The sequence below is a fragment of the Desmodus rotundus genome, chromosome 4 (assembly GCF_022682495.2).
Source record: "Desmodus rotundus isolate HL8 chromosome 4, HLdesRot8A.1, whole genome shotgun sequence".
Classification (NCBI taxonomy): domain Eukaryota; kingdom Metazoa; phylum Chordata; class Mammalia; order Chiroptera; family Phyllostomidae; genus Desmodus; species Desmodus rotundus.
Window position 1 is genome coordinate 78525062 of NC_071390.1, and position 26104 is coordinate 78551165.

The following is a 26104-nucleotide window of genomic DNA, read 5'->3' on the forward strand; positions in this document are numbered from 1 at the left end:
AAACAAAACAAAACAAAAAAACAGAACTGCCAGAAAATCAAACTGTATGGAAGTCTGAAAACCAAGGAGTTAAAGAAGAAACATTCATCCAGACCAGTAGGAGGGGTGGAGGTGGGCAGCTGGGACGGAAAGGACTCAAGGCAAGTTGGTGGCTGGAGAGCCTGGGGCGGGGGGGTCAGGTGGTAGCTGGCGGACAGGGGGGTTCCACATTTGCGTGTGGATGAACTGGGAGGAACAATTGGAGAGCGAGACAGACTGCACAACCCAGGGTTCCAGTGTGGGGAAAGAAAGCCTCAAAACCTCTGACTATAAAAACCTATGGGGGTTGCAGCAGTGGGAGAAACTTGCAGCCTCACAGGAACTGGTGAGACCCACAGGATCCCAGAACGTACACAAACCCACACAAACTCGGGAATCAGCACCAGAAGGGCCCAATTTGCTTGTGGGTAGCGGGAGAAGTGACTGAAAGCCCGTGAGAGATGAGCAAGCAGCATTGTTCCCTCTCAGACCCATACCCCACAACATAGGTAAGTGGGTTGCCCTACCCTGGCAATACCTAAGGCTACCCTTTACTATATAACAGATAAGTGGAGAAAAAAAAATATGGCCCAAATGAAAGAACAGATCAAAACTTGAAAATAGAACCAAGAGATGCAGAGATAGCCAGCCTATCAGATGCACAGTTCAAAACACTAGTAATCAGGAAGCTCACAGAAATGGTTGAGTATGGTCGCAAAATACAGGAAGTGAAGGCTATGCAAAGTGAAATAAAGGAAAATACACAGGGAATGATCAGTGAAGGGAAGAAAACTGGGACTCAAATCAATGATTTGGAGCAGAAGAAAGAAATAAACATTCAACCAGAACAGAATGAAGAAATAAAAATTCAAAAAAATGAGGAGAGGCTTAGGAACCTCTGGGACAACTTTAAACATTCCAACATCTGAATCATAGGGGTGCCAGAAGAAGAGGAAGAGCAAGAAACTGAAAACTTACTTGAACAAATAATGATGGAGAACTTCCCCAACCTGGCAAAGGAAATAGACTTCCAGGTAGTCCGGGAAACTCAGAGAATCCCAAAGAAGTTGGACCCATGGAAGCACACACTAAGGCACATCATAATTACATTACATAATTAAGACTAAAGATAAGATGAGAATCTTAGCAGCAAGAAAAAAGGAGACAGTTACCTACAAAGGAGTTCCCATAAGATCATCAGCTGATTTCTCAAAAGAAACCTTGCAGGCAAGAAGGGGCTGGATAGAAGTGTTCAAGGTCATGAAAGGCATGACCTATATCCAAGATTACTCTATCCAGCAAAGCCATCATTTAGAATGGAAGGTCATTATCACCAAGCCCTTATTATATAAAATGTTAAAGGGACTTATCTAAGAAAAAGAAGATTATCAAAAGTATGAACAGTAAAATGATAACAAACTCACAACTGTCAACAATTGAACCTGAAAAACACACACAACAAAAACAAACTAAGCAGACAACTAGAAAAGGAAGAGAATCACAGAAATGGAGATTATATGGATGGTTAATAGTGGGGAAGGGGAGGGGGAAGAATGGGGGAAAAGGTACAGGAAATAAGAAGCATAAATAGTAGGTGCAAAATAGACAGGGGGAGGTTAAGAATCATATGGGAAATGGAGAAGCTAAAGAACTTACATGTATGACCCATGGACATGAACTAAGGATGGGAAATGCTAGTGGGAGGGCAGTGCAAGGCAGAGGGGAATAAAGGGGAAAAAAGAAATGGGACAACTATAATGGCATAATCAATAAAATACATGGAAAAGAAAGAACCAATGAATTTAAAGATACATCAACAGAAATTATCTAAACTAAAACACATAAACACAAAAAGGTGTGGGAGAAACACAGATTAGAATACTAAAAAGCTGTGGAACTCTCTCACCCTAACATCCTTGATAACTGAGTTCTAGAATGGGAACAGAGAATGATGAGGAAGAACTATTTGAAGAGATGATGGCCAAAAGTTTTCTAAAAATAAAAGACAATAAAGATCCAAGCAGCTTTAAAATCAAGATAAATTACATTTAAGAAGGAAAATAATAACATAACACATATCTGAACACATAAAAAAGTCTTGAAGGTAGCTAGGAAAAAAAAAACCACATTACATACAGATGGGAAAAAAAAGACAAAAAGTACAGCATTACTCCTTGTCCAGAATATATGCAATCTAGAAGTCAGTGGAGTGACATTTCAAAGTACTAGGGAGAAACTGTTATCCTGTAATATTTTACCCAATGAAAATACCTTTAAAAAATAATGGCAAAATAAGACTTTTTCAGGCAAACAAAAGCTCAGAATCTCGTCAGCAGATTTTCCTTCAAATAAATATTAAAGCTGTTTACAGAGGAGTTTGATGCCAGACTGAGATTGGAGCCCACACAAAGAAAGGAAGTGTGTAGGGTACAGTTAAATGGTAATAAAAGACTTGTTTTTCTTTTTTAAAAGAATTTTATGTAAAGCAAAAAAAGAAAAACGTATTATAAAGTTTATGACTTTATAAAAGTAAAAGTGAAACGTTTAACACAAAAGATAACAGGCAGGAATCTGAAGCACTCTACTGTAAGGTTCTTACCCTACATGAAGTGACATAAATTTGAAGCTAGAATAAGTCAAATGTGTATTTGACTCTAGAACAACCAATTTAAAAAATACAACTATAACTAGCCAATAGTGGAGATAAAATGGAATTATAAAAAATATTCAATTTGCCCAAGAGAAGGCAGAAAAAGAGTTAAAGAAGAATAGATAAGAGAAAAAGAAAATAACTAGTAAGATGCGAGATTTAAATCTAATTATACCACCAATTACATTAAATGTAAATGGTCTAGAAATACTGATTTTTAAAGTACTGACCATCTATGTAATCATCTTGCTAAATTTATACAATAATTCTAACAGATCAGTAACAGATTATTAAATTTTGTTTGTATATAGTAATGTAACATGTAGATTGTGACAACTTTCCTTTCTTTTGAAGCCCTATACCATTTATTTCTGTTACCGCATTAACTCAGACCTACAGTAGAACTGAACAAGTGTTGAAAGTGAGTATTCTCGTTCATAGCACCATTCAGATAATGTTTAATGCATTTTCACCCTTTTCAAATTATGAAAGTATCTATTTTTATTGATTCAAGTATTTTTAACCAAAATGGAAGTTGGCTACTATCAGGATTTTTCTGCCTGTAGTGAGATGGTTTGTATATTCATATAATTCTCCATTTTCCTATTTATGTCATATATTTGATGGATAGGTTTCTGAATGTTAAACCACACTATATTTCTGAAACAACCTCAGATACACTGTAAACCAGGGGTCCCCAACCTCCGGTCTGCGGCCTCTTAGGAACTAGGTGACTAGCAAAGCTCATCTGAGCTCCACCTCCTGAGTGCCCCCGACCCCTGTCTGTGTCTTCCACAGAAACTGGTCCCTGGTGCCAAAAGGTTGGGGACCGCTGCCACAGACAAAACAGTAGTAAAAGATACAAATAAGATTACAAGACAAAAAACACATCAGATGTCAAAAAATAGAAGGTAATAGCACTGCTAAAATCTAAAGCAAGAAGAAAGTAAACCATGAAGAAACACAGTTTCATTATTTTAATGCTTATCTGCATATCTAATAAATACTGAAAAATCCTGAGAGTTACTTTAGAAAATAAATGTAATGGAAGAAATCTGTCCTACAATAAAAGACAAATATAGTATCAAGTAAACGGAGAAAACATTAGACATGCTCTCAACTTCCCCAACAAACTTGGTAACATTAGTTTCAAAGATGGAGAAGAGAATGAGAATGGTCTGTAAATTTTAATGAGAAGCAGCAAGGAAGACACTTATTCTCTCCATCCCTCTTTCAAGCTCAGAGGCATAAGGGCCGAAAGAGAAAACAGACATCATTTAAGAGGTACAAGTGAAGAAACATTCAGGGAAGAGGTCGAAGATTTTAATTATGAACTCCAGAGAGGGTACAATGAAAGGATTTCAAGAGTTGGGGACAAATACAGAGGGGGACAAAAAACACTGACAGCCTTAGAAGAGACAGGATGTGGGAGATGAAAGGTGACCTATAAGTCTGGGCCTTTTCGTGGTGCCCAATATACACAGGGACAAATAATGAAAGAAATCCCGGCAGATTCAAGGCAGATAGATGGTGGTCAGATTGTGAGTGTTGGCAGATAGAGAAGAGTGGTTACTTGGGGTTTCCTCTGACCACTTCTGATCAATGAAAGCAAGGAGATCTGCAGCAAATCCTTACTTTTTAGGCTTTTTACTTGACTTTTCTATGACATTTGACATTGTAGCCCAGTATCATTCTGGAAATCATCTTTACTTCCTACTTTCTCTTACTACCTCTCTTACCATTCCTTGTCTTCCACTCGCTCAGTCATACTTTTCACTATACATATAACCTCATGTTCCCGTGTTGATTTCATCCATATGCATGTTTTTTTTAAGCCACTGCCTATATTCAGCTTAATAGACCTCCTCCTCTAGCTAATCAGTGGGTACTTCCATGACAACCATTTCCAAGAACGAAACAATACCTCTTTGCCCAAACCAGCCATTTCTTTTAGTATAAGAGGATAATGGGTTAGTTTCTACTATCTCAAAATTTGGCTGAAGTGAGGCCTCCAAAGATAAGAACTACAAAACATAAACTCTCACACTCTGAAACGGAGGACAAGACACCCATGCTAGATTTATAAAAGACAGCATCCCTATCATGTACCTCTTGCCTCTGAAAATAAAACAAAATAAACAGAAATGAATTAATAAACATAGAGAATGCTAGGTCTTTACACTTCAGTGAGAACAAAGGCAGGAGTTCTCCAAGAAAAGAGAGTTCTCAGTCTCCAAGAGAAGACTGACACCTGAATCTTTGGCTGGCAATGTATTGAGATAAATAAACTCTTAAGCCCATCCTAGTCTAGCCACCAGAATTAAATGCAATGTGGAAGTTCTTAGGAAAACGTGATGCAAATCCCCAGGAGTTTAGGACACATGTGAACACAGGAACTGGTCTCATCCTTGAGAATTCTGAAAGCAAGAGGTTGAACAGAGCTGTCAAAATGATAGAGCAAGGACGTCAGTTAGGCAAGCTGCACTTCTATCACTGTTCTACAGGTTTCCCGTTAGCCAAATAGATGCTGCAGAAGGCCAAATACACGCATTCTGAAGTAAGAGCACTCAGCAGTTAACAACAGGCTGTAGTGTACACTACAGGAGTAAGAAAAAGTGAGGAGGAAATGGCCAAAGGTAGCTGGAGTGTGCACCATACCCACAACAGAGAAGTAGGCCACGTGGACACACCCATGGGAGTCTCCAAAAACCTTCCTAAATACACAACTCTCAAAGTCCACACTTGGACACCCGCCACAAGAGAGCACCGGCAGCTGAATTACAATACAACAGTCCTAGTCATATAAAACTTTTCCCTTTTTCTTCTAAGCTTCCTTCTAATCGGAAGTCAAAAGCAGAAAGCAGGAGGAAAAATAAGAATGAAGAAACAGATCATACTCTTAAAACCAATCAATCAACCAATGAAAGAGGCAGGGAAGGAAGATCCAACATGGCATGGCTAAAGTCAAGGATGAGAGCAAATTTTTATGCTATCAGGTACAGTGAATGTATCAGTCGTATCAGTCCAGTGCTACCACCTACTCTGTTATTCAAGTAGGGAGTCTAGGAGTCATCACAGATTGATCCCCTTCCTAAGACCCTGATGTCCAGTCATTGTGTCTTAAGCCTCTTTCAACACATCTCTTCCTCCCTAGCCCTGTGGCTACCAATCTGGCTCACATCGGAGATACTACAATAATCTAACTTAGTGATTCTCTACCCTGGCCTATACTTTAGAGTTTTAAAATATTAAATCTAATTCCTAGGCCCCAGCCTAGAGACTTTGATTTAAATAGGGTCCAGGTAGAGCCCAGCATTAGCTGTTTCAAGAGGTCCCCAGGAGCTTAGAAAGCGCAGTCAAGGTTGAGAATGGCTAACATTAACTAGTCTCTCTCAGAATCCAGGCTTACCTCCCTCCAAACTATCTTTCACAATGTCATCATAGTCATCTTTTTAAAAATGCAAACCTCTTATTATCCTAGGCCAGTGGTTTAGGATTACTTGGAGAGCTTTCAAAAATTCTGAATCCAGGCCAAACTTTGGACCAATTAAAACAGAGTCTCTGGCCCTGGCCAAGTAGCTCAGTTGGTTAGAGCACAGTCCTGACACTTGAAAGTTGCAGGTTTGATCCCTGGTTAGATGCAACAACAAATTGATGTTTTTCCTCTCTCCCTCCCCCACTTCCTCTCTCTAAAATTAAAAAAAAAAAAAAAGAAAAAAAGAAAAAAAGAAAGGCCCTGGCTGACATAGCTTAGTGGATTGAGCATGGGCTGCAAACCAAAGGGTTGCTGGTTCGATTCCCACTCAGGGCACATGCCTGGGTTGTGGGCTGGGTGCCCAGTGGGGGCCACGTGAAACGCAACCATATACTGATGTTTCTCTCCCTCTCCCTCTCTCTAAAAATAAATAAATAAAATCTTTAAAAAAAAATGGAATTTCTGGTAGCTCAGTTGGTTAGAGCGTTGTCCTGATAAACTAGGGTTGCAGGTTCAATCCCTGGTCAGGGCACATACAAGAATCAATCAATGAATGCAGTAAGTGGAACAACAAATATATGTTTCTCTCTCTTCCCTCTGTCTCTAAAATCAATCAATTAAAAAAAAATTAAACAGAGTCTCTGGGGATAAAAACCAGGCAATGGTATTAAAGCTCCCTAGGTGATTCCAATGCGCAGACAAGGCTGAGAACCACTGTCCTAGCAGCAACGGGAAGGAACAGAAAGTCTTTAAGAACAATACTCCTCTGAAGACAATGAGACTTTCCATTAACTTTAGTACCCTCAGCTCTCACACTCCCAAAGCAACTTGGCTTCCTGAAAGGGCCACACTTGTAGACTTTTTTATAAAGTATTACCTCAATCCAAAAATCCTCCTCTGCTCACCTACAGTTAAGATCCAAACCACCTTTCAAGTTAGTATCTTTCAAGAATAGCCTCCCTTGTACAGACTTTCTCTGACGCACACAGCAAAGCTCATCAATCTACCTGTGAACGTTAATGATTCTGCACGGCAATTCTTAGTGTTTAAGCCTAACTTTCCTATTGAACTACTTGAAATTAAAAACTTATCTGATTTATGCTTTTATCCCCAGTACCTATCACCATGTATAGTATATATAAGCACTCAAGTATCTGTTGAATTCATTTAAGTAAATAATTATCTATATTATTATGCAAGTAGAATCCCACCTTAACAAACTCTAAGAGACATCATATTTATACATTATATTCAGGACTCATTAGAACTGAGACCAATAGCCGGATGATTGTTAATGTAAGGCAAATGTTTGTTCTATTTGCAAACAGTAACAAATTAAGGGAAAAGGCAAGTACAAAGGGCAGTATATTTCTGGAATCACAAGGGTGGTACCGTACAGAATAATGATACTTGGGTTTCCAACTGAGTGTGTCCTTTAAAACATACCTTTTTCAAAACGTTATGATGATATAATGACATCTGTATATTTTAAGAAAGTGAGCTAAGACTTCTTACTTAACCTAAGAGTAAAATGGTAGGTACTTTGCCACCTTAAAAACTCTAAAATATGATTACCAGCATCTGATGCCAATTTCTAGTATTCTGTGTACTCTGTTACCCAGCAAAAGTTCAGATCTCCCTAAAATCCAGGACAACCTAAGCAGAACACAGAGTATTTATCAAAAAGACTTACAATTAACATTTTAGGTTTATACAGTCAGTATACATGCATGTGACTTACACAAAGACAGTAATTTTGTACAAATATTAACTGAATAACTAAACACATAATATACTTAGTTCAAAAGAGTTTTGTTGTGCCCATATTCATATGGGCCATGAAAACCATCTTAGCATGTGAAATGATCACTAGGTTACTATGTGTTTTAGAGTAAGTTTTTTAATGTCATATACCCTTGATTACTAAATCAATTCAGTATTGACTGAATGCCTATTCAGTTGCCTGGGAATATATTCAGTATCTGGAGTGACTAATAAGAAAATAAAGGCATTAACCACAATACTTGGCACATATGGTTAATTTTTTTACCTTATTTGGCGATTTCAAAGGTGAGATGGCTATTTTATTTGGTGTCTGTGTTGTAGAATTTAAAGATGATCCAATCACACCACTTTCAGATATTGTTATGGTCTTTGATGGAGTCCCGGGAGTAGACTGTGAAAGAACCCTACCTGCAAACGAGAGGCAGCATATCAGTTTGACTTTAAAATAACAACAACAACAACAATAATAATAAAATGTATTATTGTGATGATGACCTACACTCACAAAGGCTATAGTATGTTTACTATTTTATAAGTATCTACATATGAACTTAAACACTCAAATGAGTCCCTGATGAATTATGAACATAAACGGAAAGAAACAAAAGTATTTCCTAGTAATACTTAGTAACTTATACCACTTTAAATAAAGCCTGAGAAAACACTTCTGCTAACATTTTCATCAATTTTGTTAAATCTATAGAAAATAGTCTCAGGATAACTAAGCAACACAGCCTATGTAACAGCTCCTGAAAGTCAGGACTTGAAGTCTTAAAACTTCAATCTCTGTTTTCACTATATTACTATAGCTGTCTTACTATTTGAACTTATGCCACAGGATACAGTTAAATCCACATCTATGAACATATAATTATGGGACTAACTTGAACACTATTTGGTTTAATACTGCCAAAAGGACAAAAAAAATTTCTTCCTGGCCAGTTTCCAACAAGAATAAAGAAATACTCTGTTCTCTTCTGGACAATACCCTTCAGGAACAACACAGAAAAACCACAGTGTGTCTGGATGGCTTAGAGAATTAGAAATTGTATCATGATGAGTTGAAATATCAGTAATTTTGATCCTAGGCAAGAAAGGAATAAAAAGATGATACACCTCCAAATTCTTAAAATACTGTGATAGTCATTACTGCCATTCATTAAGTATTCTGGTTCTCTCCCATTCTGGGCACTTGGTAGAACTGTACTTCCTAACCCTCCCTACTCTGGGTGGTTGACTAGTTCTAGCCAATGAATTATGGATAGAAGTGAGGTGTGTCATTTCTGTGCCAGAATATTTATCACCTATGGAAGGCTTTACAAAGCACTTTCTCTCTGCCACATCTGAGATGATGGCTCCTCTGTCAGCCTGAGACCTTGAGAGACTCACAAGAACAACCTCCTTCTAATCCACAATGGACAGGGAGATAATCATTAAGTATGAATTTAAAAACATTGGGGGATTTTTTTAAAAACTTCTGAATTTAGAGATTCTTTGTTGTGGCCAGAAAGCAAATATTATCCTGATCGATCCAGGCTATCAAGTTGAAAGATTAGAACAATCAGTTGCATAGCACTAAAGCATAGAAATAAAAAATGTTCAGTTCAGCACTAAGAAAAAACTAACAAAAATTAGAAATTTTTGTTAGAATGACGGTTTCACTTCTAGCCAAGATGGAAGCATAGGTAGATATACTTTGCTTCCTTACACAACCAAAAGAAGGACAACCACCAATGAAAAAACAAAAAATAACCAGAACTGACAGAAAATCAAACTGTATGGAAGTCCAACCACCAAGGAGCTAAAGAAGAAACATTCATCCAGACCTGTAGAAGGGGCAGAGACGGGCAGCTGGCGCAGACAGGATGCATGGCAAGGCGACGGCTGGCATACTGGGCAGGCAAGGCTGTGGCCAGCAGACCAGGCAGTCCCACAGGTCCCACATTTGCATGCGGATAAACTGGGAGGAACAACTGGGGAGTGAGACAGACTGTGCAACCCAAGGTTCCAGCACAGGGAAATAAAGCCTCAAAACCTCTGGTGGTAAAAACCTGTGTGGGGGATGCGGTAGCAGGAGAAACTGTCAGTCTCACAGGACAGTCTGTTGGAAGGGTCCACAGGGTCCTAGAATGTACACAAGCCACCGACCCGGGGTTAAGCACCAGAAGGGCCCAGTTTGCTTGTGGATAGTGGGGAAGTGACTGAAAGCCAGCCCAGAGCCAAGGAAGCAGCACTGTTCCCTGTCTGACTCCTCCCCAACATACAGTGCCACAACACAGTGATGTGGGTTACCACGCCCTAGGCGAATACCTAAGGCTCTGCCCTTTACAATGTAACAGGTGTGCCAAGACAAAGAAATACGGCCCAAATGAAAGCACAGATCAAAACCCCAGAGAAAGAGCTAAGTGACAAGAAGACAGCCGACCAATCAAATGCAGAGTTCAACAAAACACTGGTAATCAGGATGCTCACAGAAATGGCTGAGTAGGGATGCAAAATGGAGGAAGAATTGAAGGCTATGCAAAGTGAAACAGAGAAAAATATACAGGGGACCAAGAGTGAAGAGAAGGAAACCAGGACTCCTATCAACAATATGGAGCAAAAGGAAGAAATAAACATCCAACCAGAACAGAATGAAGAAGCAAAAATTCAAAAAAATGAGGAGAGGCTTAGGAACCTCTGCGACAACTTGAAATGTTTCATCATTTGAATCATAAGGGTTCCAGAAGAGGATGAGCAAGGAATTGAAAACGTAATTGAAAACATAATGAAGGAGAACTTCATTCTGGTGAAGGAAATAGACATGGAAGTCCGGGAAGCTCAGAGAATCTCAAAGAAGATGAACCCAAGGAGGAACAAACCAAGGCACATCATAATTAAATTACCCAAGAGTAAAGATAAGGAGAGAATCTTAGAAGCAGCAAGAGAAAAGGACACAGTTACCTACAAAGGAGTTCCCATAAGACTGTCAGCTGATTTCTCCAAAGAGACCTTACAGGCAAGAAGGGGCTGGAAAGAAGTATTCCAAGTCATGAAAGGCAAGGACCTACATCCAAGATTGCTCTATCCAGCAAAGCTGTCATTTAGAATGGAAGGGCAGATAAAGTGCTTCTCAGATAAGGTCAAGTTAAAGGAGTTCATCATCACCAAGCCCTTAGTATAGGAAATGTTAAAGGGACTTATCTAAGAAAAAGATCATCATCAAAACTGTGAACAGTGAAATGACAAAAAAGTCACAACTGTCAACAACTGAACCTAAAATAACAAAAACAAAAATAAACTAAGCAAATAACTAGAACAGGAAGAGAATCACAGAAATGGAGATCACATGGAGGGTTATCAGTGGGGAGGGGGAGGGGGACAGAGGGGTAAAGGTACAGGGAATAAGTAGCATAAATGCTAGATATAAAATAGACAGGGGGAAGTTAAGAATAGTTTAGAAATGGAGAAGCCATACACCTTATATGTACAATCCGCGTACATGAATTAAGGGGTGGGAATGCTGGAGGAAAGGAGATAAAGGGGAGAATAAAAATGGAACAACTGTAACAGCATAATCAATAAAATATACTTAAAAAAAAAAAAAGAAATGACTGTTTCAACACAATTGAGTTTCTATTCACTGAAGAATGTTCCAAGCAGATGCTGGATAATCAAGTCCAAGGAGGGGCCTGCTTCTGATTATCTAACATCCAAATCCCTTTTTATCCTTAGCTTTGTAGACAAATTCAAGCAAGTACATAAGTAATACAGTTTCACCTTGAAATCAATTTGCAAGGCATTTACATTCTACTGTCAGGTGTTCTCCACCTGAATCAAGAGACATATTCCAGAAAGCTACAGATGGGGCAGTTTGGGGCAGGGAGCCAGCATATCTGAGCAAGGACTAATTCTATAAGAGATTAATTCATTAGTGAATATTTTCACATTAATGAAGTTTGCTCCACTGAGGCAACTTTGTAATTTGGGAGTTCTAATAACAAGGACCTCTTGTGTCTCACTTAACCATCTCAAAAATCTTGTACAGTGGTTTGTATTAGCATCTTACAGAAATAAGTAAAATGAACAGACAATGTATTTACCCAAGATCAAAGAGAAGATCAATGGAAGAGCCATGACTAACAAGTCTCCCAATAGCTTCTTCCATCCACTACACTGCTTCCATGAAATACACATTCACTCAACAAGAAACTGAACTCAACGCATTGACTGAACCGTATCTATGTGCCAGAAACGGTGCCAGGTAGTGGAAAGATAACGATGAAGCAACTACCATCACTGTGCTACATACACATGCTCTATCACATAGATGGACCATGAGGAAATCAGCTAGTCATAAAAGGACGAAGTTCAAGTGACAGAGACAGAAAGCCTCTGCTGGGGCTGGGAGGAGGGAAGAATGGGGAGTTATTATTTATTGGGTATAGAGATTCAGTTTTGCAAGATGAAAAAAGCTCTGGAGATGGACAGTGGTGAGGGCTGCACAACAATGTGAACGTATTTAATGCCACTGGATTATCCACTTAAAAATGATTTAAATGGGCAGCTTTATGCTATACAGGGTTCGGCAGAAGTAACGCCTACTTGAGTGTGGTTGGTAAGGCAATAACATGGGTGTAATAATTTACAGTTGTAATTTGAGCATTTCATGTATAATGTCATAGAGTGTGCTTGAGTGTGATATTGTTATGTTACAGAATTACATGCTTATGATTTTGTAATAAATATTTTGTAATAAAAAGGGCATTATTTGTGCCAGACCCTGTATATATTTTATCACAATTTTCTCAAAATTAATTTTTAAAAAGTAGATGGGAAACAAAACAAAAATACCATTAAGAAAAACAATGAGTTTAGTGGGGAGACAAGACAGACAGTCTTACAACACAGTATGAGTAAAAGAAAATTTAAAAGCCAGTGTGAAATTTAATGAAGTCTAATTAAAGTTAAGTATTTGGTAGGTATAATTAAGTTTTATGAAAATATATAGGAGATGGTCAGAAGAAGGGAACCTGACTAAATCTAGGGGTAAAAACCTTTCAAGATAGACAGAGGTAATTCCGACACAAAATGCAGGAGTTAGCTAAGAACGGCATTTCAGGGGCAAGAAACAGTGCCAAGATCCTAAGTTCTGAGAGAACATGGTCCATCTGTTAATCTCTTAAAATAAGTTAAATCAGTAGGTCTGGATCTGATGGGAGGTGAAGTGAAGAAGGTATGTATAGATAGCAGATGTCTTTAATGCTAAGAAAGCACTAGCTTTCGAACTTAATCCTAATGACCTGAAGCCCAGAAATGAACACAGCTGAGAAAATTTTAAGCAAGGGTGTGACAAGATCAGATTTCCATTTTAGAAAATCATTTATATACAAACAAATTTATCTTGACTTAGAGGCAAAAAAAGAAAAATACATCTTCAATGAAGAAATGTCATTAAGAAATAATCTAAATGTACTTTAAAGATCATTAGCTGCAATATAAAGATGATGGAACCTCCTGTGATAAGAGAATTCAACAGGAGAGCTACTTTGGTGGTTTAAAATTTGGTTCACATGAATTTAAAAGGCTATAAAGCACTGGTTAACAGTAAAAATTATCCCTCCAAACTGAACTTAATGCCAACAATTCTAGTGAAATTTTATAGAAGTTTATGCATTTTGGTAGGGCAAATAAATCTGTAATTAAAGGGTGAAGCAGCCCTGGCTGGTGTGGTTCAGTGGATTGAGTGCTGGCCTGCAAACCAAAGGGTCACCAGTTCAATTCCCAGTCAGGGCACATGCCTGGGTTGCAGGCCAGGTCCCCAGTATGGAGGCACACGAGTGCAACCACATATTGATGTTTATCTCTCTCTCTCTCTCTCTTTCTCTCTCTCTTTGTCCTTCCCTTCCCCCATCTCTAAAAATAAATAAATAAAATCCCAAAAGGTGAAGCTATGATTAGTGTACAACACATTATAAATGATCCAAAGAGTCAGCAATGACATCTATTATAGTAAATTGTAAGAGATGAAATCTGGACATTAACCAAAAATGCATTCAGATACTTCGGCAAACACCACAACTGTTTAGCATACAATTTCCCCATGTAATTAAAAAAATTTTAAGGGACTCTGTTTCAAACTCAAAACCAGTATAGAACATTACACTGAGACATTCCTCTTGGTTAACTCTTTCCACCTACTCAAAACCTCCCAGGCAACTGGCAGCCCCCTTTTCCTCAACACGTCCAAACCTTGCTCACTTTCAGCCACCTGAAGCCCACTTCTGAAACCACCTCCAAATCCCAACCCTTTCCCAATCTTTCCTCTGGGGCTATACCTGTCTCCCATCAAGTCCTCAAGACACCAGTTTCCTATAGCCATAACAAAATCTCTACTGAGAACCAAAGAGAAAGAGAACATTCATTCACCCAACACAGTCCTCAGATCACAACCTTTTCATGCTTTCTCTGATTTGCTAAAATGAGAAGCCTCCCTACATATACAATTCCAAACCTCATAAAAATGGCAAATTACGCCACTGACTTCAGAATTGCCTACTGTTATGCTGTCTGTACATTTAACGACGACAGTAGTAGGTGGTTTTAATATATACCTCCTCCCCCACCCATAGTTATTTAACATCCGAAGCACACTCATCAAGAATACACATTGGAGCCCTGGTCAGGTATCTCAGTGATTAGAGCATTATCCCAATACACCAAGGATGCAGGTTCAATCCCCGGTCAGGACACATCAGGAATCAACCAATGAATTCATCAATAACTGGAACAACATATTGATGTTTCTCTTTCTCTCTCTACCCTCCTTCCTCTCTCTCTAAAATCAATAAATAAAACATAAAAAAATACATATAGCAATCAGTAATTAGCATATGAAATTCTCTAGTCAAAGTATATCACCCAGAGGTACTTCCTTATAGTACAATGGAAAAAAATGAGCTCTAAATTGGTGGAAAGAGAAATGTCAATTTAACTCTGAATTAAAGACCAGTCACCACAGCTACATGATTTTTCTCTAGAAATATTGAGCTGCTTGCCAGGCAAGGAGTAAGAAGAGAGACGGACTTAACCAAGCTATTATAGAAATAGAGAAAAGGTAATCAGTGGCGTTTACAAGGAAGCGATAATGATGGGCTATGGACTCCATGTTTAGTAAGGAAGAGTGCGAGGACAGAAGAGGGTAATTATTAACGAGAAAGTGAGAGGGTTAATAGATCTGAGATTTCAAAGTCAAAGAACTGCCAGATTGGGAGTACAAAGGCTGATAATCTAAAATAAAGAGAATGAAATACTAAAATTAAGATTTCTGAGTCTTACAGTTATTGGGTGATAATAAACTTTATATAATAAAAGAGAACTGGGTCACACTAAGGAATTTGATGGTAAAAACAGCTAAAATTCTGTTATCACTTTAGTAATTACACCATTGTGACAATCTGCTATTCATAGAAAACTGCATAGAGCTCTGGCCAGATAGCTCAGTTGTTTGGAGCACTGTCCTGATATACTAGGGTTGAGGGTTTGATCTCCAGTCAGGGCACATACAGGAATCACCAATGAATGCGTAAGCGAGCGGAACAACAAACTCATGTTTCTCTCCCTCTCTCTCTTCCTTATTCTCCCCAAAATCAACTTAAAAATATTTTTTAAAAAACCCCTGCATATAGAGCATATTAAAATACTGAAACCAAGAATTCAAAGAGAAACCATGAAATACTATACTCCCACATGTATTAATTTAAAACTATTAGACTTAGCACATGTGCTTTAGAGATACACTGCTGGGGATCAAGTTCCAGCTGGGCCATTTACTAGATGAGTACCTCCATTTCCAGACTGGCAAAAAGGGGCTGGTATTAGTGCCCACCTCATGGAATTGCCAGAAGATTATAGAAGTCACTATATGTAAAGAGCTAAGAATAGTGAGAGGTACCTAGTAAATACTACATTAACTAGTATTATTAGAGTTTAAGACTTTGTACTACTTTCATGGTAAAATTCTACCCAAAACTAAGGAAACTACAGTAATGGACTGATTGAGACAAGGCATTTTGCTTGAGGCACATATTTAATAAGTGTAACATTTCTTATTAACGAGTTTGGTTTATAATAACCTATACTTGTTTCACTAATACATTTCAGAGAGGCAGGAATAGCCTTGTTTTAAACCTAAAAGGAGGGTAAATATATAGCTTAATAAACTATAAAGAAATATAACCTGCAATGACTGGTGGTGATACTTGAGTTGTCTGTCCTGTAACTGCTTTACTATTAATTGGTTTTGCAAAGATCAGCTTCGTGATTACAGGACCAGAGGTTGGTGTTCGAGGCTTCTTAGCAATCTGAAATATATAAATAACTATGAAGACCATTTGTTTGTATAAAATACCTATGCAATCAAAATCAGACAAAAGACTGATATACAGGAGTACATATGAAGTTAGCTCATTTAACAAAATATATCAAGTATTAATGTTAAAAACATTAAAAATGTAGCCATTCATCAAAATATTAATATAATAACATCTTTAGGCCAATATATAGTAATACCTTTGCATTTCATTGTAAATCCTTATTTTAGTCTCTGGTATATAAACATATGATGAAAATCAAATTAATGTTAATAATAAAGTTTATTTAATAAACATTTAATAGTAATAAAATGCACAGCAATAGTCTTTTTCAAAATAAAAAATTATTCAATAATAAAAAGATGGAATAGAGTAAGGTAAGAAAAAATAGTGCAAATGATGAAGCCACCTGTAAATACAATTACATTGACCCCTGGAAGCAAAACATAAATACATATGAAAGATGGGCTTATGATTAGATGTTTAGCTTTAGATCTATACATCAGGGGTAGGTAAACAAAGAACTGAACAAGTTAACGCCCTAGGATACAAAGAGACAATTTTGGCAAAACAAAAATTATTCTAAAGGGAAAACCTCTCAAATATTATTTACTAAGATACTATTTACTAGACTACAAATTCCTTGAAGGGAGAGTATTTTACACATCTCTGATCTTGGGTTATATACTGGCACACTGTTGACTTGAACTAAAATTCTCCACCAGTCAAAAAGGGGAGAATCAGCAATGTTTTGATAAAGAAATTATCAATGCATACAAAGACATAGCTTCCTCTAGACGTTTAAAGCAGAAATTTAGGTATGATAAAAATCAGACTTTTTTTGCCCTGCCTAGTGTAGCTCAGTTGGTTGGAGCGTTGTCCCATAGACCAAAAGGTTGTGGGTTCGATTCCTGGTCAGGGCACACATACAGGTTGCAGGTTCGAGCCCTGGTTGTGGCACATATGATCCCTGGTCTGGGCACACACAGGAGGGAACGAATCAATGTCTCTCACATTAATGTTTCTCTCTCTCTCTCTGGTTCCCTGCTCCTCTCTCTAAAAACAACGGAAAACATCCTTGAGTGAGGATGAAAAAAAAAATATCAGAGACTTTTAGAGCACAAAGGACATTAAATATTAATTTTATCTTTGGGCAGATATTGAGGCCTTGAAAGTACTATTTATTATTGGAAATAATATCTCAAAATGAATAAACATGACTAACTTGAATGACAGAAATATACCAGATCACAGACCTAGATAAATGTCAACTTTGTGCTCAACTTATAAATTAAACTAAATAACACATTTTGTTACACTTAGCATATATTGCTTTCTTACACTCAGAATATATTACAGACAAAATAAAATGTAAATGAAATATAAATTACTTTTTAGATAACAAGAGAATCCATTACTACATTAAAAAATACTCAACTTGCAAACTCTGATACGTCCAAATATAGTCATAATTGTACTTTGAAAAAACTGATGCAATTGGGGAGACATAAAGAGGATATATTCCTCAACTGTTTTTGCAGGCCTAAGACTCCAAAGTACGTCAGAATATGTCATCTCTTGATTTAGTATTAATAATCTCAAGAGATCAAAGTCCTGATATTCTTAAAATCCATTTCTCAAAATAAACAATGTTAGCTACAAAGTAAAGATTAGGAATTTGAAGTATTTATCCATTTTTAACTGATTTTCACAATCATATGACTATATGAATACTTACAATCAGAAAAAATAATGTAAACAGTACAACCAAAATCACAGTAATCTGTCAAATGAACAATCTCAACCTGCCCTCTTTTATGTTTCTTTAATGGAGATTTGCTCAAAAACAATGATTTAAGGTCCTATTAAGAAACCATGATTTTTGCATTATGAATTCCAAACTACCCTAGAACAAAATTACTTTATTAAGTAAAGCAAAGCATAAAGGATCACTTTATAATAAATTTATCCAATCAGCAGATTAAGACAAAAAGAATCAAAAAGGTAATTTACAAATAAAATAGCTAAATATTTGATCAAATAATACATGCAGATAATTTTTGGCACTGCATTGTATAGATAGATACAAGAAGTAGTTAGGAGTTATGCTGTTCCAGACAGCTAGTTATCACTCTTAAATACTATACAGAAGAAACATGGGAAAGTGTTTATATATCTGTAATTAAGTATAACTATACCTCTTTGTTACTGCCTCTGGCCTCAACTGTCACCTCTTTCCTTCATTTTTCAAGATGGGTCTCCTTCTTCCACCCTTACCTGCTGTCCATACCCTAACAGTTTCAATACTCATTAAACTTAAGACAACGCTGAAGACTGTCTAGGAAAAAAACCAGAGAATCATATACACCGTGTAATAATAAACCAAATATTCTGGTGCCTAAAAAGGAAACATATAGATGTGTAGCTTATTTGCTTTTTTCTGTGCTTCCGAGCTTTGTAGATTACTTCTGAGTTAGAAAGATTAGGGCTGCCTAAAAGTAACTAGACAAGTAGAACAATATCCTAAGTGGAGTTTCTTTTGTTTTGTTTATCGTTTTTTTTTTAAACCAAAGTTCTTTTTAATAAACAGAATCAGGGTTTATAAAAGTAACACAATAAAAGAAGTTGTAAGAATTAAGTTTCAGTCTTTTTTTTTTGGTCAGTAGTTAGGTGATCAGAGTAGAACATTAGTGGAAACAAATTGGTCATTAAAACAGTATGTATACATTGCTCTTATAAATGAAAAAAATGACATTCTGATTCACACTATCAGTTTCTTGTGACATGGTTATGATCTACATCTCCAAAGCTGGACATACTCTGGTAAACCAATAAAAAATAAATTTCAAGACTGATTTAACAAACTAACTTAAGGACGGGATGCTTGATGATAGAGGATATCTCATTGAAGACACCCTGATCAAATGAAATAAAAAGGCCCTGAATGGTGTGGCTCAGTGGGTTGGGCATCATCCCACAAACCGAAAGGTCACCAGTTCGATTCCTGGTCAGGGCACATGCCTGGGTTGTAGGCCAGGTCCCCTGTTGGGGGCGTGCCAGGGACAACCTATCGATCGATGTTTCCCTTGCACACCCATGTGTCTCTTCCTCTCTTTCTCCCCTCCCTTCTGCTCTCCCTAAAAATAAATAAGTAAATACTTTTAAAAAATAAAGTAAAAGGAAGTCAGAGATAAGTGAGATAATGAACAAAAAAAAAAGAACACAATGTTTAACAGTAGCAGAAGGGACATGGGCAAATTATAAGGTTTAAGAAATCTTACAAAGTTCTTAAACAAAAGCCCATGAAAGGTAAGTTTCTAATATTTTGCCAAACATTATTTCTAATATTAGCTGAGAGTGGATAGTTCCCCAAACCTTCCTATTTCCTTATACAACTGCTTTAGTTCTCTAACTCATGCCTTCTCCTTTTTTCCTAAAAGGTGACTCTTTCAAACAGAGAATGTATTTGTGTTCCCTGGTCTTAAGTGAATCATTGTATTTCTAAGGGTAGTGGTGACTAAAAAAGGGCTATCTGAGCATGAAAAATGTGAAACCACCTAATAAATGTTCTGTTAACCTTCTATGTTAAGGTCTTATTCATACTAACAATAGGTACCATTTTGGAGGATCCTCTAACTTTTGAGAACTACATCAAGTACTTTTTGTTGCTATGTATGGCATCGTGATCAAATAGCCACTCTAGCTGAAGTCAAAAACTCAAAGATGATAAGTAACCTATACAAAGTTCCACAGGTGGTAGGGTAGCAGAGACGACTCAAATCTAGTTTGTCTGACTCTAAAGCCTATACGTTACCTTCCATCACATTGTACTGCCTTTTCCAAAAGGCAAACATGAGTGATGGCAATGGACAGTAAACTCTAAAGCACAAACTGGACAGTATATACTATTTCTGGCTCCAAGAGTTTCTCAGAGCAGCAAGTTTTCCTAGACTTTGGCCATCTGTTAACTGAAAAAATGTCTGAATGATTTTTTGACAGCCCACCAGAAATTCTGACGTCTTTATACCAGCAGAACATCCTTGTAATCAAACTATTATTAAGAATAAAATGCATTTAAAAAGGAGCAAAAAGCTATAAATACACTCATCTGAAATTTAACCAAAATTATATTTGCTCGAAGTTCTCTAGCAAAAAAATATTCAAAGGATTAGATATATCAAACTTTACAAAAAAATAACCAAAAGAAACCCAAAAACTTGACACAATTCCTAAATGCAACATTCAAAAGAAATCAGTAACAACTAAGCATTTAATCACCCTATAAACACAACTACCAGTCAATTTAATTTTTAACATGCATTTTAATTTATAAGCCCCCTTTTTTTTTTACCTGTACTGTTTTTAACTGTTGGGTCTGTAACACAGAGGGCTGAGTTGTTGTATTAATCAGTTGATTTCCTGGGGTCAGTGCTGAGACACCAATGACAGGTTTCACCTCTGGCCTCCCTCCAATGGTAACTACTTTAATTTGCTGCGGTGGTAACTTAGCATCTCCTGACTGGGCCTGAGTTGTAACTTTCTGAGCCTGGGGTAGTTGGCTATGGGGTAGTGCTAAAACAATTGGTGAACCAGACTTGCCCAAAGTTGTTAAAATTAACTTCTGTCCATCTGGTTTAAGGGTCTGATTGCCAAGTTTAAGATCAGATGTCTGTGATACTTTGTTTAAAATAATCTGATTGGCAGATATAGTCACAGGAGTCTGAGCACCAAGTTTTTGAAGGCCACTTGGAAAAGCTGGTTTCACTGTGGTATTAGAATCTGCTTTAATAATTGTATTCACTGCAACTTGGTTAGTGTGGTTACTGTACACTGTGATTGGTTCCGTGGAAATGGGCGTGGCTGTAGAGTCACCAGTAGAATTTATGTTGACAATTTCTTCCAGTTCTGTCTCCATGGGAATTGGGGATGAAACAATAACAGCCTCAATACTATCATCATCCACTAAAGTTATACCAGTGTCCATTATTTCCTCTGGAAGCAAACTATTCACCTCAGCTGGCACCACCTCCATGATCGTTCTCCTGCTAGAAGTTGACCAGGCACTGCAATAAAAGTTGAAAAATAAAAAAAATTACTAGATTTCAGAACAGATTTAAGAGAAAGAAAAAAAAATTGAGAAAAATGCAAAATGACAAAATAAAAAATGACTTTTTTAATTGATGTATAATTGAATGAAGAATACTCCTGATGCGGATATGGGTTAAACCATTTTAACATATCTTCAACTTTGAAGAATCTGAACTATAAGTCATATGAGACACAATACTAGAACCAAACAGCCTCATTCACCATGTCTCAATCCAAAAGTACACTGCATTCAGGCAACACTAAGTCACTTAATTACAGGAAACTCCTTTCCAATGCCCACTCATAAAACTTAAATCTTTACATGTCTAATCATCTTCTTTCTTCCCAGCTTTTCCCCCGCAATTGACAGACCTGGGAAGTACTTATGCACGCAAAGAAATAAAGATTTTTAATATATAACCAGGGTACATTTCCAGCCAAATGGCAGCATAGGAAAACACAGCTTGCCTCCTCACACACCCACATCTAAATTAAAACTAAATTATAGAACCATTACTCAGAACTGTCAGATATTGAGTTGAATGGAAATTTGACCACTATTGAATTAAAGAAACCACAACTATCAACTGGTCAGAGGGCAAGCGCAGAATGGGCTGGTCCAACAACCACCTGTGGTGAATAAAAATTTGGGAGTGATATCTGGGGGAGAGGAGTTCCAGTGCCAGGAAGGTTCCCACAACTTCTGGCTACAAAAACCAGCAGGGGTTGAGTTGGCTGAAGAAAATTCTGGAGCCCCAAGTAGTTCCTCTTAAAGAATCCACACATGGATTACTCAGACTCACTCCTTCTGAGCTCCAGCAACAGGGTAGCAGCTTGAAAGGCACCAGCGGCATATGGGGAGGAACTGAAGTGTCTGGCATCAAGGCAAGAGCTGGGGGACAGCATTCTCCCAGACACAAAGGCAGGCAGAGGCCACTGTCCCTTTTCTGAATCCTCCCCCAAAGGAGCCACAGAGTGGGCAGGTGGGTGCCATATCTTGAGACTCCATCCCACCCAATTTACAGCAGTTAATAGAGCTTTTCCATAAAAATGGCTGGTCTTTGCTCATACGTCATAACTTCCTAAACCCTCTCAAACAAGCAACAGCTGGCCCTATGAGCCCATAGCCCCTGTACCACTTGCTAAGTGATCCCAGATCCAGCACTAGCAGCAGCCAGCCTAGGTTCACAGCTTGGCTTTACCTGGGAACCTCCAAGCCCAGCACAGTCTGCAGATTGTTTTGTAACTCATGCATGGTGGTCCTGGGCAAAACACTGTTGGGGGCTGACCTTGGCCTACACCACTTGGGACACCCTAGAGCTTTCACCCTCAGTGAACTGCTACAGACCACTTCAGAGCACTCCCACCCTGCCCCTGCACAGCTGATCCTCCACGGAGGGCAGAGGTTGGTGGTCAGTGGTCACAGCCAATCCTTGCAGCTGACTGGCATGGGTAAATCACTCTCAATGACCTGACAACAGCAATCAATTCTCAATGACAAGAGGAGGGTGTACTCAGCCCACACAAAGGGTGCAGTTCGAGTACCCAGTTTCGGTGATAGGGAAAGCTGTGCCACTGGACCCTACACATCTACTACACTGGGCTATACTACCAAGACATGGAGTCCTAACAGCTCTATCTAACACAGGGAGTCTGCCAAAATGAAGAGACGAAGAAACATGGCCCTAATTAAAGAACAGATCAAAAACCAAAAAAAGAACAAAACAAAAGTGATCTATGAGATACAGAATTCAAAACACTGGTTATAAGGATGCTCAAGGAACTTAGCGAGGACCTCAATAACATACAAAAGATCCAGTCAGAAACGAAGGATTCACTACTTGAAATAAAGAACAATTTACAGGGAAACAAAAGAAAAGTGAATGGAGCCGAGAATCAAATCAATGATTTGGAACATAAGGAAGCAAAAAACAACCAATCAGAACAAGAAGAAGAAAAAAATAATAATAAAAAAATGAGGATAGTAAAAAAGATAGTAAAAAAATAAGAAGCCTCTGGGACAACTTCAAGAGGTCCAAGATTTGCATCATAGGTATGCTAGAGAAGAGGAAGAACAAGAAATTGGAAATCTATTTGAAAAATTAATGAAAAAAAACTTCCCTAATTTGGTGAAGGAAATAGACATGCAAGGCCAGGAAGCACAGAGTCCCAAGGAAGACAGATACAAAGAGGCCCTCTCCAAGACACATCATAATTAAAATGCCAAAGGTTAAAGATAAAGACAGAATCTTAAAAGCAGCAAGAGAAAAGAAGTTAGTTACTTACAGGGGAGTTGCAATAAGACTATCAGCTGATTTCTCAAAAGAACCTTTGCAGGCTAGAAGGGGCTGCAAAGAAGTATTCCAAGCCAAGAAAAGCAGGGACCTACAGCCAAGATTGTTATCCAGCAAAGATATCATTTAGAATCACAGGGCAGATAAAGAGCTTCCCAGACAAGAAAAAACTAAAGGAGTTCATCATCATGAAGCCATTATTATATGAAATGTCAAAGGGACTCATTTAAGAAAAAGAAGATGAAAACTATGAACAATAAAATGACATAAAAAAATACACATCTATCAACAATTGAATCTAAAAACCAAACTAAGCAAACAAGATGAACAGAGACACAATCATGGATACGGAAAGTGTTTTGATGGCTGCCAGATGGGAGGGGGATGTCGGGGATGTCGGGTGAAGAGGTGAGGGGATTAAGAAGTACAAATTAGTAGTTCCAGAATAGCCATGGCGATGTAAAGTATAATATAGGAATGAAAGCAGCCAAAGAACTTATACACATGATCTATGGACATGAACAACAGTGTGGGGATTGCCTGAGGGAGTGTAGGGTTCTGGGTGGAGAGTGGGAGGGGGAAAAATTGGGACAACTGTAATAGAAAAATCAATAAAATATAATTAAAATAAAATAAAATATAAACAGATATTGGAAAAGTAACTTCAAATCTCCAGGGAGCTAGGTCTTAAAATGATGGCACATCATTCATAAAATCGATTAAATTCCCCGGCCAGGTAGCTCAGTTGGTTAGAGCATTGTCCAGATGCACCAACGTTGTGGGTGCCCCAGTCAGGTCACATACAAGAATCAAACAATGAATGCATAAATAAGCAGAACAACAAATCGGTTTCTCTCTCTCTCCCCCACCCCTCTCTCTCTCTAATCAATAAAATAAAAATAAGTATATATGTTTTAAATCCATTAAGTACTCAAATTAATGTCAAAAGTTTCCAGATTAACCTATCTCAGCAACAGAACATCAAAAGCCTTATCTGGCCCAAGTACGATCAATTAGTCATACCAAAGAAACCTTTATTTGGAAAAAAGATTCTCAAATCCCTCTCAGCCACTTAAAATATCAAAACGGCACAATTTGAGAGGTACACAGTGGGTCCCCCCCCCAAATGGTAATAATTATAAAGCAGATCCCTGATCAGTGTGGCTCAGTTGGTTGGGTGTCATTCTGCAAGGTGAAAGGTCACCCGTCTGATTCCTGGTCAGGGCACATGCCTGGGTTGTGGGTTCAGTCGGTCAGGGTGCATGCAAGAGGCAACTAATGATATTTCTCTTACAATGATGTTTCTCTTTCCCTCTCCTTCTCTACCTCCCTCTCTCTCTCTCTCCCCCCTTCTCTAAAGTAAATAAATAAAATATTTAAAAAAATAATAATAATGCAGATTATGAACAAATCAGAACTGTGATGTTTCTAGCCAAAGGTCCTGCAAAACTTACAATGAAAGAGTCAGTATCATTATCACTACTTATTAAAGAAAGTACATCATGTTTATGACTGACTGAATAGCAGTAAGTTAGAATATCAAATGTCTGTAGAATATGAAAGATCCATAGGAATCTAAACAACAATTCTTCTTCCCTCTTTTTAAAATATAACAATGTAATACCTGTTCCAATATCAAGAGTAACAGAGAGGAGTTGCAAATTATAATGATTAGCATTGACAAACATTAATACTGCCAAAATTGATCATCATTATTAAGCACTTACTATCTAACAGTGATGGCAATTTAATTTACCCTCACTACAACTCTGAGATGGTATCATCATCACCCCCATCTTTCAGATGAAGGAATTTAGGTAACATAATTTGACCAAGGCCACATAGTTAGTAAATGGAAGAGCCAGGACTCAAAACTCAGGATATGTTTTATTATCGTTTCATAATTTTAATAACAAAATTGTATTGCCTTAAGTTTTACCATGGCTATTTTTTAAATTTCTTTAAATTTTCATTTACGTTATTCTTTTTTTAAAAAATATATTTATTGATAATGCTATTACAGTTGTCCCATTTCCCCCCTTCACTCCACTCCATTCTGCACACCCCTTCCCTCCCACATTCCCCTCCTATAGTTCATGTCCATGGGTCATACATATAATTTCTTTGGCTTCTACATTTCCCATACTATTCTTACCCTCCCCCTGTCTATTTTCCACCTACCATTTATGCTACTTATTCTCTGTACCATTCCCCCCTCTCTCCCCCTCCCACTCCCCTGTTGATAACCCTTCATGTGATCTCCATTTCTGTGGTTCTATTCCTGCTCTAGTTGTTTGCTTAGTTTGCTTTTGTTTCTGTTTTAGGTGCGGTTGTTAATAACTGTGAGTTTGCTGTCATTTTACTGTTCATATTTTTGATCTTCTTTTTCTTAGATAAATCCCTTTAACATTTCCTATAATAAGGGCTTGGTGATGATGAACTC

General features: G+C 37.7%; 1 protein-coding gene across 6 annotated transcripts in view; it reads right to left on the reverse strand.

The window, feature by feature from the left end:
- LIN54 (lin-54 DREAM MuvB core complex component) overlaps positions 1 to 26104 on the reverse strand; it is a 79485-nt gene that overhangs the window by 39576 nt on the left and 13805 nt on the right. For 3 of the 6 annotated variants that reach the window (XM_053922686.2, XM_024574836.4, XM_024574835.4), the window contains exons 2-4: positions 20631 to 21342; positions 16147 to 16270; positions 8194 to 8336 (exon numbers count right to left, since the gene is read on the reverse strand). In XM_053922686.2, the coding sequence (XP_053778661.1) occupies positions 8194 to 8336; positions 16147 to 16270; positions 20631 to 21342 (979 nt within the window). The remainder of the gene's footprint in view (positions 1 to 8193; positions 8337 to 16146; positions 16271 to 20630; positions 21343 to 26104) is intronic. The other 3 variants (XM_053922687.2, XM_024574837.4, XM_045183710.3) reach the window with 1 other exon arrangement.